The 12,792-nt window shown below is 47.3% G+C and overlaps 1 protein-coding gene across 4 annotated transcripts in view; it reads left to right on the forward strand.

Moving 5' to 3' along the window:
• tmlhe (trimethyllysine hydroxylase, epsilon) overlaps positions 1–12,792 on the forward strand; it is a 30,601-nt gene that overhangs the window by 3,374 nt on the left and 14,435 nt on the right. The window contains exons 1-3 of one of the 4 annotated variants that reach the window (XM_038776165.1): positions 5,035–5,181; positions 11,436–11,477; positions 11,550–11,736. In XM_038776165.1, the coding sequence (XP_038632093.1) occupies positions 11,472–11,477; positions 11,550–11,736 (193 nt within the window). In that variant the 5' untranslated portion in view covers positions 5,035–5,181; positions 11,436–11,471. Of the gene's footprint in view, positions 1–5,027; positions 5,182–11,435; positions 11,478–11,549; positions 11,737–12,792 lie in introns of those variants that run through there. The other 3 variants (XM_038776167.1, XM_038776166.1, XM_038776164.1) reach the window with 3 other exon arrangements.

Genomic DNA, 12,792 nt, shown 5'->3' on the forward strand with positions numbered 1-12,792 from the left:
GTTCTGGCGGTGAGACCTGTTCTCTTGGTCTTCCACCTTCCACTTGAGTGTTCCCTGGGCCATCACAAACCTTGCCACCTCTGCTTCCAACGAGGCAATCCGGGAGTCACCCTGGTTGGTGGTTCAATGAGATCATGGCTGATCTTTTGTGGACTCAGCTCCACTTTCCGGCCCGAACACCATAACCCTTAATCCCTTTTTTCTTTAAAAAACTATCTATCTTTACCTTAAAAACATTTAATGAAGGAGCCTCAACTGCTTCACTGGGCAAGGAATTCCATAGATTCACAACCCTTTGGGTGAAGAAGTTCCTCCTAAACTCAGTCCTAAATCTACTTCCCCTTATTTTGAGGCTATGCCCCCTAGTTCTGCTTTCACCCGCCAGTGGAAACAGCCTGCCCGCATCTATCCTATCTATTCCCTTCATAATTTTAAATGTTTCTATAAGATCCCCCCTCATCCTTCTAAATTCCAACGAGTACAGTCCCAGTCTACTCAACCTCTCCTCGTAATCCAACCCCTTCAACTCTGGGATTAACCTCGTGAATCGCCTCTGCACACCCTCCAGTGCCAGTACGTCCTTTCTCAAGTAAGGAGACCAAAACTGAACACAATACTCCAGGTGTGGCCTCACTAACACCTTATACAATTGCAGCATAACCTCCCTAGTCTTAAACACCATCCCTCTAGCAATGAAGGACAAAATTCCATTTGCCTTCTTAATCACCTGTTGCACCTGTAAACCAACTTTCTATGACTCATGCACTAGCACACCCAGGTCTCTCTGCACAGCAGCATGCTTTAATATTTTATTGTTTAAATAATAATCCCGTTTGCTGTTATTCCTACCAAAATGGATAACCTCACATTTGTCAACATTGTATTCCATCTGCCAGACCCTAGCCCATTCACTTAACGTATCCAAATCCCTCTGCAAACTTCCAGTATCCTCTGCACTTTTCGCTTTACCACTCATCTTAGTGTCATCTGCAAACTTGAACACATTGCCCTTGGTCCCCAACTCTAAATCATCTATGTAGATTGTGAACAATTGTGGGCCCAACACGGATCCCTGAGGGACACCACTAGCTACTGATTGCCAACCAGAGAAGCACCCATTAATCCCCACTCTTTGCTTTCTATTAATTAACCAATCCTCTATCCATGCTACTACTTTACCCTTAATGCTATGCATCTTTATCTTATGCCGCAGCCTTTTGTGTGGCACCTTGTCAAAAACTTTCTGGAAATCCAGATATACCACATCCATTGACTCCCCGTTATCTACTGCACTGGTAATGTCCTCAAAAAATTCAACTAAATTAGTTAGGCACGACCTGCCCTTTATGAACCCATGCTGCGTCTGCCCAATGGGACAATTTCTATACAGATGCCTCGCTATTTCTTCCTTGATGATAGATTCCAGCATCTTCCCTACTACTGACGTTAAGCTCACTGGCCTAGCTCTCTGCCTACCTCCTTTTTTAAACAGTGGTGTCACGTTTGCTAATTTCCAATTCACCGGGACCACCCCAGAGTCTAGTGAATTTTGGTAAATCATCACTAGTGCATCTGCAATTTCCCTAGCCATCTCTTTTAGCACTCTGGGATGCATTCCATCAGGGCCAGGAGACTTGTCTACCTTTAGCCCCATTAGCTTGCCCATCACTATCTCCTTAGTGATAACAATCCTCTCAAGGTCCTCACCTGTCATAGCGTCATTTCTATCAGTCGCTGATATGTTATTTGTGTCTTCCACTGTGAAGACCGACCCAAAAAACCTGTTCAGTTCCTCAGCCATTTCCTCATCTCCCATTATTAAAACTCCCTTCTCATCCTCTAAAGGACCAATATTTACCTTAGCCACTCTTTTTTGCTTTATATAGTTGTAAAAACTTTTGCTGTCTGATTTTATATTCTGAGCAAGTTTACTCTCATACTCTATCTTACTCTTCTTTATAGCTTTTTTAGTAGCTTTCTGTTGCCCCTTAAATATTTCCCAGTCCTCTAGTCTCCCACCAATCTTTGCCACTTTGTATGCTCTTTCCTTCAATTTGATACTCTCCCTTATTTCCTTAGATATCCACGGTCCATTTTCCCTCTTTCTACCGTCCTTCCTTTTTGTGGGTATAAACCTTTGCTGAGCACTGTGAAAAATCGCTTGGGAGGTTCTCCACTGTTCCTCAACTGTTCCACCATAAAGTCTTTGCTCCCAGTCTACCTTAGCTAGTTCTTCTCTCATCCCATTGTAATCTCCTTTGTTTAAACACAAAACACTAGTATTTGATTTTACCTTCTCACCCTCCATCTGTATATTAAATTCCACCATATTGTGATCGCTCCTTCCGAGAGGATCCCTAACTATGAGATCATGAATCAATCCTGTTTCATTACACAGGACAAGATCTAGGACCGCTTGTTCCCTCGTAGATTCCATTACATACTGTTCTAGGAAACTATCGCGGATACATTCTATAAACGCCTCCTCAAGGTTGCCTTGACCGACCTGGTTAAACCAATCGACATGTAGATTAAAATCTCCCATGATAACTGCTGTACCATTTCTACATGCATCAGTTATCTCTTTGTTTATTGCCTGCCCCACCATAATGTTACTATTTGGTGGCCGATAGACTATTCCTATCAGTGACTTTTTTGCCTTACTATTCCTGATTTCCACCCAAATGGATTCAACCTTATCCTCCATAGCACCGATATCATCCCTAACTATTGCCCGAATAGTTTGATACCTTCGGATATTTAACACACAGTAGTGACCATCCTTTAACCATGTTTCAGTAATGGCCACTAAATCATAGTCATTCACGATGATTTGCGCCATCAACTCATTTACTTTATTCTGAATACTACGAGCATTCAGGTAAAGTACACTTATGTTGGGTTTTTTTACCTCTGTTTTGAATCTTAACATCTCCAGTTTTACTCCTTTTAGTATTACTGGGCCTATTCACTGAGCTCCCCTCAGTCACTGTACTGTCGCCCTTTTTGATTTTTGACTATGTCTTCTCTGTCTTGCACTTTCCCCCTTACTTCCTTTTGCTTCTGTCCCTGTTTTACTACCTTCCAACTTCCTGCATCGGTTCCCATCCCCCTGCCACATTAGTTTAAACCCTCCCCAACAGGCTCTAGCAAACACCTCCCCCAGAACCGGTCCCAATGCCCCAGGAATTTGAAACCCTCCATCTTGCACCATCTCTCGAGCCACGCATTCATCCTACCTATCCTGACATTCCTACTCTGACTAGCTCGTGGCACTGGTAGCAATCCTGAGATTACTAACTTTGAGGTCCTACATTTTAGTTTAACTCCCAACTCCCTGAATTCAGCTTGTAGGACCTCATCCCGTTTTTTACCTGTATTGTTGGTGCCTATGTGCACCATGACAGCTGGCTGTTCACCCTCCCCCCCCCCCCCCCCCCCCCCAGAATGCCCTGCAGCCGCTCCGAGACATCCTTGACCCTTGCACCAGGGAGGCAACATACCATCCTGGAGTCTCGATTGCGTCCACAGAACCACCTGTCTATTCCCCTTACGATCGAGTCCCCTATCACTATAGCCCTGCCATTTTTCTTCCTGCCCTGCTGCGCAGCAGAGCCAGCCACGGTGTCATGAACCTGGCTGCTGCTGCGTTCCCCTGGTGAGCCATCTCCCTCAACAGTATCCAAAGCGGTATATCTGTTTTGCAGGGAGATGACCACAGGGGACACCTGCACTGCCTTCCTATCTGGCATCTTTGGTTTTTCGGAGCTCCTGTGTTTGGAGCTTCATCCATTGCCCTATTCATGGGTAAGCCGGCATTTGTATCGGCGACTCTGCCATATCTTGCTCTGCCTCGATCCTTGTGTCTGTCGCCTTGTCCTTTCTTTCCTGGCTCTTGTTGCCCTTAGTCTTTCTCTTTGACCTTTTTGTTAGTTCAAAGGCATATTTTCAAGTATGTGGTGGTTTTCCGAGGGGGGCGTTTCTTGTTGGCATAGCGGCCAATTTTGGGGTTAAAAGAACTTAATGTTATAGCCCCCACAGAGGTCACAATATAAGAACAATCCGATTCCCTATGAGAATATAAACTTCCCAGTCAATAGTGGCGCTGCTTCACCTTAACAAGGGGCACCCCTCACTTGTATATAATGATCTTTATTGTCACATTATTGCTTACATTAACATTGCAATGAAGTTACTGTGAAAAGCCCAGGTCGCCACATTCGGGCGCCTGTTCGCGTACACAGAGGGAACGGAACCTGGGACCGTGGAGCTGGGAAGCAATAGTGCTAACCACTGTACTACCGTGCCTTTCCGCCCTGATCGCATGTCAAGGAGGGAGACCGGGGTGGAAACTTATTGTATGTTGACTAAACCTAGTTAAAATTTTCTACCTGTTGGTTCATGTGTGCTACTTTGGCGGATTCTACAGCGAGAAGTTTCCAAGAGACAAGCCACTTTTCTTGCGACTGCTAAGCACATCCCCATTACCGGCCAGAGGCGGGGTTTATTGGTAGCCCCAGGGTATGACTGCTGGGAGGGGGGGTGGTCGCGCATGGGCAGTGAAGGAGGGGGCTCTGTGTCACAGCTCCGGGGTCGAGGCGGGGCTGGGGCTGGGGCTGGCCGCGCATGGGCAGTGAAGGAGGGGGCTCTGAGTCACAGCTCCGGGGTCGGGGCGGGGCTGTGGCTGGCCGCGCATGGGCAGTGAAGGAGTGGGCTCTGAGTGACAGCTCCGGGGTGTCGGCGCGGGGGAGGGGGCTGCGGCTGGCCGCGCATGGGCAGTGAAAGAGGGGGCTCTGAGTGACAGCTCCGGGGAGTCGGGGCTGGCTGCGCATGGGCAGTGAAGGAGGGGACTCTGAGTGATAGCCCCGGGAGTCGGGGGCCGGGGGCCGGGGGCCGCGGGCCGGGGGCCGGGGGCCGGGGGCCGCGGGCGGGGGGCGGGGGGCGGGGGGCGGGGGGTGGCTGCGCATGGGCAGTGAAGGAGGGGACTCTGAGTGACAGCCCCGGGGGGGGGGGCGGGCTGCGCATGGGCAGTGAAGGCCGGGGGGGGATGGGTACGTGGCTGCTCAGCGGCTTGTTTATCTCCGCCCCGCTTTGGAGAGGAGTCGCTGACGGTAACATGTTAGAAGCTGTTGCTTTTGTTTAAAAGAGCCTTTCTCGCTTCGGAGTATCGAGGATATCGGGGTAAGGCTCGGTGTTCTTCACCCCTGGTTCCTCACACGGGCCCCGCCGCTCGTCCCCAGTTGGATAAACTATGGCCAGCCTTGGGGCACCGCGGAGGGCAAACCTGGGTTTCTGGCTCCTTGCAAACAGCGCCTGTCTGTAATTCTGCTTTTTATTAGTATTTGCCAGGGTAAACATCACCACACCGGAGAATGGACTGTGCACTCGACATCGGGAAGCTGAGATGACCTGTAAACGTTTGAGTTTTGAACCATGATTTATAAACGCATTGACGGGTTTGCTCGTCCGTCGAACCGATAGGCGAAATAAAACCTGTCGTAAAACATCAATAATAATAATCGTGGGTGATAACGTGTCTAAATTTACTGCGGTCCGGAACTAGTGCAAGTATTTGCAGGCAACTTTGTTCTTGGTCTTTTGTGTGGGGGAAGTCTAATTGGGGCCAATTTAAAAAAAAACTTGGCTTCCCTCGTTGAAGCTAACGTGATTCGTCAACAGTGAAGGGGTGGTAATATTTTAAACTAGCTTTATAATGGGTCATCTTAACTACTGACAACTGATCAATGATTGTCAGTTGGTTGATCAAGGCCCCCTTGTCTGAAGAGGTACTTTGTGTGCAAATGAGCTTCATTGTAGTGCCTCTATTAGTAACTAGTCATACCGATCTGGTTTAACGTTTATAAAGTGCTGAGTAAAAAAAAAATGATCAATCTCTAATAAACTCCAAATAAGTAATGGAGAGGTTGAACCCTAGTGCTCTCTGGGCCTGTCATAAAGAATACTTTGCAAGAATAATTTCATCGAATGTAGCAATTATTTCTCTTTCTCCCCCCCAGTGATTGTTGTGAGTGCTGCAGAAACTTCATAGTTTTGATAGAACATAGAACAGTACAGCACAGAACAGGCCCTTCGGCCCTCAATGTTGTGCCGAACAATGATCACCCTACTCAAACCCACGTATCCACCCTATACCCGTAACCCAACAACCCCCCCCCCCTTACTTTTTTAGGACACTACGGGCAATTTAGCATAGCCAATCCACCTAACCCGCACATCTTTGGACTGTGGGAGGAAACCGGAGCACCCGGAGGAAACCCACGCACACACGGGGAGGACGTGCAGACTCCGCACAGACAGTGACCCAGCCGGGAATCGAACCTGGGATCCTGGAGCTGTGAAGCATTTATGCTAACCACCATGCTACCGTGTTGCCCCAAATCTTGGCTTTTGCTCAATTAACTGATTGCCGTTGGGAGATTTGTACACTAATTTGGGAAGGACAAACTAGTTATGTTTCCTTGTTCAAATTACTGCTGAGATTGATGGTGCAGACTTACATTATTTTAGCTTTTCTTATTTCCACAACTTTAGTACACCATTCAGCTATCAGCACAACAGGTGTGGAGAGGAACTTGGATAGAGTAACAGTTTGACATTCAATAATCCTGCTCATTGTAATTTAGGTCCGTTTATAACCTGTCAGATTATTGTAGTACTGTGCCAGCAATGGTACAATGCAATCCTCTAAAGATACACCTAAAGAACTGTAGTTACTCTTTTGGAACCCTTTCTGTTTCACTAGGATCCAATTTCAGCATAATTGTAATTGAAACTGCATTTGTTTCCAGTAGGTGACCTGTAGTCTGAGCGTATCTGGTGTTGCAAGGATGGTGGGTGGCATGGTAGCACAACGGTTAGCAGTGTTGCTTCACAGCACCAGGGTCCATGGTTCGTTTCCTGGCTTCGGTCATTGTCTGTGCTGAGTCTGCACGTTCTTCCCTTGTCTGCGTGGTCTAAACCACAGTGTGTCTTTAAACAATATGCGATGGACAAATGACCATAAGTTGTTTGGTACAATGATATACTTTTATTCACACTTACACAATTGTTAATATTAATCAATCACACACGCATGCAAGTTGAACTCTTGGCTAATACACAAGAAATACCTTAACTTAACTTCCAGGTAAAGTCCAACAGGTTTGTTTCAAATCACTAGCTTTCGGCGCACTGCGCCTTCCTCGGGTCCTGCAGTGCTCCAAAAGCTAGTGATTTGAAACAAACCTGTTGGACATTAAACTGTTGTAAGACTTCTTACTGTGCTCATCCCAGTCCAATGCTGGAATCTCCACATCATAACTTCCATGTGACTGGCAAGTACTGGACAGATATGGTCTTATCTGAGATACGTTGTCTGGCAGTGCTGGAAGTACGTTGCTGGTTCTCTTTGTCCTTGGCTCTGGACCTTCTGTCGATAGCAGGATGGTCTTCCTTGTGGTCGGTGAAAAGGTCATCGATATTGTTGGCTGTCGAAAGCTGCAGTCGAGAGAGCAAGTGGTGGGCTGCGCAGCACCTTTTTATCCTTGAGAGATTTTGCAGCCTTTTGGGCGGTCCCAGGTGAATATCCGATCCATCGATCAGGGCTTGATCACCCTGATTGATCATATCCAATTAAGAGCCGCTACCTTGATATCCCGATCGGCCGTGGCCATTGTTGTTCAGAACACATAGGCCTTTCCAAATAAGGCAACAGACGCCACCAAGTCTGCCACTTAATTTCTATTTCAAGCCCATCGTTCCGGGATGGTCTTTCAACAGCCTTTCCTGGGCTGTTAAAAACATCTGGACTGCAGCTTTTTGTGTATCTGCAGCCTGTCTGTACCTGAACTTGGCCACTTTTCCCAACATCCTTTTGCGGGATGCCATTTTAGGTGGCCACAGTGGGTTTCCTCCAGCTGCTTTTCCTCCCATATTCCCCGAAAGACGTGCTTGTTAGGTGAATTGGACATTCTGAATTCTCCCTCAGTGTACCCAAACAGGCGACGGAGTGTGGTGACTAGGGGATTTTCATGGTAACTTCATTGCAGTGTTAATGTAAGCCTACATGTGACAATAATAAAGATTATTATAATGTGGGACTGGGAAACGTTCTGCCCACAGTCTGATGTAAAGACACCGAGACTAGACAAGACCTGTGTAGAAGCGACCAGCTCCTAGCTTGGACTGTAACCTGCACATAGTTATGTATTATTAATAAACAGAGCGTGATCTAATGGCCGCATTGTGCCTGGCACAAATCCAAGTGAGCCGGTTAGATCGAGGGAGAAGCAGACATTAGGATCCTGTCGACTGGCCTGCTCCCATTGGCGATATCCGGATCACACCTAGACATGATGTGAAACCAACAATGCCAATCTTCAGATCGCTAACGGGACAGATCCCCTATCTTTTTAAAATTTAAAGTGCTCAATTCTTTTTTTTTCCCAATTTAGCGTGACCAATCCATCTACCCTGCACATCTTTGGGTTGTGTGGTGGGACCAGCACAGACTGGGGAGAATGTGCAAACTCAACACAAGCAGTAACCCGGGGCTGGGAGTCCTCGGCCTCCACTGTGCCGCCCTGGACCTCTTATCTAACAGCCTCCTGCTATCTCCCCAGGGAGCACACCTATTTTAAAACTTGAAGCTAGTGCAATGGCTGCTGTGGGGATTGGAACCAGTCTGCTGCCCAGTGGTCGGGGGGGGAAGAGGAGTGTTGGTGCTCTCTCTCATTCTCTCTCTCTCTCTCTCCTCTCGCTGTTTTCACTCTCTCTCTCTCTCTCTCTCTCTTCCCCCCCCCCCCCCCCCCCCCCCCCCCCCCCCCTTCCAAGTGTTTACTTATACCAGGGGCAACTTCAGCTGCTGCTTGTCAGTCCCATCAAACACTCTCAGAAATCCTGTCCACTGTCATACGGAGATGGTCGTTTTAATTACCCCTGCCTGTGGTGGCCGCAGCCTGTGATAAGGCAGGACTGCTGCCAGCAGGCCTACTACTAGCCTACAAAATAGGAAGAGGTGCTCTTCTAACTCTTCTGCTATGTACTATGTTAGTGTGACTTTCAGGTAATGATTGTTCATGTCTTGGTAGCCTATGGGCGGCACGGTAGCACAGTGGTTAGCATGTTGCTTCACAGCGCCAGGGTGCTAGTTTCGATTCCCAGTTTAGGTCACTGTGTGGAGTCTGCACGGTCTCCCTGTGTCTGTGTGGGTTTCCTCTGGGTGCTTGGGCACTATATTGAATACTATACTCCAAGTATAGCCTAACTAAGGTTCTATACAGCTGCAACATGACTTGCCAATTCTTATACTCAATGCCCCAGCCAATGAAGGCGAGCATGCCTAATGCCTTCTTGACTACCGTCTCCACCTATGTTGGCCCTTTCAGTGACCTGTGGACCTGGACATCTAGATCTCTCTGACTGTCAATACTCTTGAGGGTTCTACAATTCACTGTATATTCCCTACCTGCATCAGACCTTCCAAAATGCATTACCTCACATTTGTCAGGAATAAACTCCATCTGCCATCTCTCCGTCCAAGTCTCCACATTCTGCCTCCACTGGCCCCAAACTCTCAGGGCCGCCACCACCACTGAACTGGTGGAGTACCGTGCCGGCGGGAATGGCAGAGGTGCCATTACCAACGCCCCCAACCTGGTGCCCTTACATGAAGCCGCCTCCACACGCACCCATGCCAACCCCTCCCCCACCACCCACTTCCTGATCATGGCTATATTAACCGCCCAGTAATAGTTGCTAAAATTTGGCAGTGCCAGCCCACCCTCTCCCCAACTCCGCTCAAGCATTATCTTCCTTACTCGTGGGGTCTTGCCCGCCCAGACGAAGCCCGTGATCACTCTGTTGACCCGCTTAAAAACGGACTGTGGAATAAAGATGGGGAGACACTGAAATACAAATAGGAATCACGGGAGGACCGTCATCTTCACCGTTTTCACCCTCCCAGCCAGAGACAACAGAAGCAGGACCCATCTCCGAAAATCGTCCTTCATTTAGTCCACCAGCCAGGCCAGATTCTTTATGCAGCTGGTCCCATTCCCGTGCCACTTGGATGCCTAGGTACCTAAAGCTTCCCTTTACTAACCTAAACAGCAGCTCTCCCAGTCACCTCTTCTGTTCCCTCGCCTGGACCACAAATATCTCACTCTTTCCCATATTAGGCCTATACCCTGAAAACCGGCCAAATTCCCGAGAGTCCTCATGATTTCTTCCATCCCCTCTATTGGGTCCTAAACGTACAGAAGCAGGTCATCCGCATAGAGCAAAAACCCTGTGCTCCACCCCCCCGGACCTGTCCTCTCCAGCCCCTCGAGGCTCTCGGAGCAATTGCCAACCGCTCTGTAGCCAGCGCAAACAACAGTGGGCAGAGGGGGCATCCCTGTCTCGTCCCCCGGTGCAGTCTAAAATAGTCCGATGTTGTCCTATTCGTCCGTACACTTGCCACAGGAGCCTGATACAGTAACCTGACCCAGTCAATAAAGCCCCGCCCGAATCTGAAGCGTCCCAATATCTCCCACAGATAGTCCCATTCTACCCGATCAAAAGCCTTTCCATTGCGATCACTAACTCCACCTCCCTACCTTCCGGGGGCACCATGATCACATTTAACAGCCTTCTTACATCGGCCACCAACTCCCTGCCTGAAAAAGAAACCCGTCTGGTCCTCCTCAATAATGTCCGGAACACAAACCTCGATCCTGGAGGACAAGATTTTGGTCAGCAACTTGGCATCTACATTAAACAGGGAGATTGGCCTGTAGGACCCACACAACTCCGGGTTCTTGTACCGCTTAAGAGTCAGCAAAATCGTTGCCTGTGACATCGTCGGGGACGACACCCCTCTTTCCCTTGCCTCATTGAACATCCTCAACATTACCGGTCCCAATACCCCCGAGAATGTTTTATAAAACTCCACTGGGTACCCGTCCGAACCTGGGGCCTTACCCGCCTGCATGGCCTTCAAGCCCTCCACTATCTCCTCCAGCCCGATTGGGGCCCCCAGCCCTTCTACCCGCTCCCCATCCACCTTGGGGAAATTCATCCCCTCCAAGAAGTGCCTCATCCCCTCCGACCCCATAGGGGGTTCCGACCTGTACAGCCTGCTGTAGAAATCCCTAAACACCTTATTCACCCCTACTGAATCACCAACCGGGTTCCCACCTCCGTCCTTTACTTTCCCTTTGAGTAGCACAGACTTGATGGACTGGTTGGCCTCAAATTTTCTATGTTTCTGACTGTATGTTTTTAGTCAAGTAGTCTCAATGTGATATTAATTTATTATTGCGGCCAGTGAGAAACTAAGAACACTTCTATGTTAGAGGAGTTGCCAATACAGTCGGTTCTTCTAATGGAGATTTCACCAGCAGTCAGAGGCCTTTTGACAGATCTCTGATCATGTATTTACTTTCATTACTTAGGGCAAGATGGAGGGAACTTAAGAATGCAATACATAAATGAATGTAAGTACCTTAAATAAGTTTTGAGGCCTAAATTTCATACTCTGAAGTGAAAGGTATGTTTTGCTTTCTCAGATGTCTTGCAACCACTTACTGCGTCTAAGCACCAGTGTACAGAATCTGCTGAGGGCTGGCATTCAAGGACTGGGACCATGGCAATATCAAATAAGGAAGATTCTACCTACTGTAACTGTAAGACGATATAAACATGGTGTTCCAGATTCCTTGAGCTGTTCGTGGTTGATGCATGATAAACACTTGGGTAAGTCCAGATTGAATTTGGATACATGCATTTGTATCGTTTATCTTAATCTGCACCTTCTATAGTCCCACATCTGCAACCATTCTTTTGATATTTTTAATGTTCATTCTCCGGCTGAATTGGTAAACTGGTCTCAAACTGGTGGGCTCATGTACCTTTTCAGCCTTGGCTAAAATTTAGATCTTGGAGTTATTGGGAATTGCAGATATTGATACACATGTTGCAAATTCCAGGTCCTGGATACCTCAATCATCTGATTGCATTATGTTGTCAGATCTCGATCATGTTGCCTTTGCCATATTTGGTTTAAACTTAATTTACAGCTCTACATCTGTGAGATTTTCAGTTTGTAACTTGCTCCACAGTTGCTTTACTGATCAGTCAGGATTGATATCTGACCCAGTATTCAAGTCAGATTTAAAGATTTCATGCCAAATATATGGGAGTTACTCTGGTTTACTTGGAATGGTAGTAATGCTTTAATCTTTTGTCTGCTCAGTGATCATCCAAAAAAGCACACTTACAGTTTTCCTCTGCTTTTTAACCACAGCAAAGCAATAACTTTGCCTGTCATAATTAAATTTATTGGCTGCAACTGATGTTGCATACATGGTTGCACAGTGGTTAGCATTATGGCTCCAGGGTTCCAGGTTCGATTCCCAGCTTGGGTCATTGTTTGTGCGGAGTCTGCGTGTGTTTCCTCCTACAAGTCCTGAAAGATGTGCTATTCGGTAATTTGGACATTCTGAATTCTCCCTTTGTATACCCGAACAGGTGCCAGAATGTGGCGACTCGGGGGTTTTCACTGTAACTTCATTGCAGTGTTAATATAATCCTACTTGTAACAATAAAGATTATTATTATTATATGTAGGGTGGGATATTATATCGCCTAATAGAAGAAACCGTAAGGCTTCGCTGATATGTGGATGAGATGACCAAAGCTCCCATCAATACCAGCATTTGCAAAGTGGGAATTTACATTACTGACTTTTAAATTGCTGAAGTAGCCATCTTGATTTCTGATCTTCCTGAATCTGTTGCTGCATATGAATAT

This window comes from Scyliorhinus canicula, chromosome 17 (genome assembly GCF_902713615.1).
Source record: "Scyliorhinus canicula chromosome 17, sScyCan1.1, whole genome shotgun sequence".
NCBI lineage: Eukaryota > Metazoa > Chordata > Chondrichthyes > Carcharhiniformes > Scyliorhinidae > Scyliorhinus > Scyliorhinus canicula.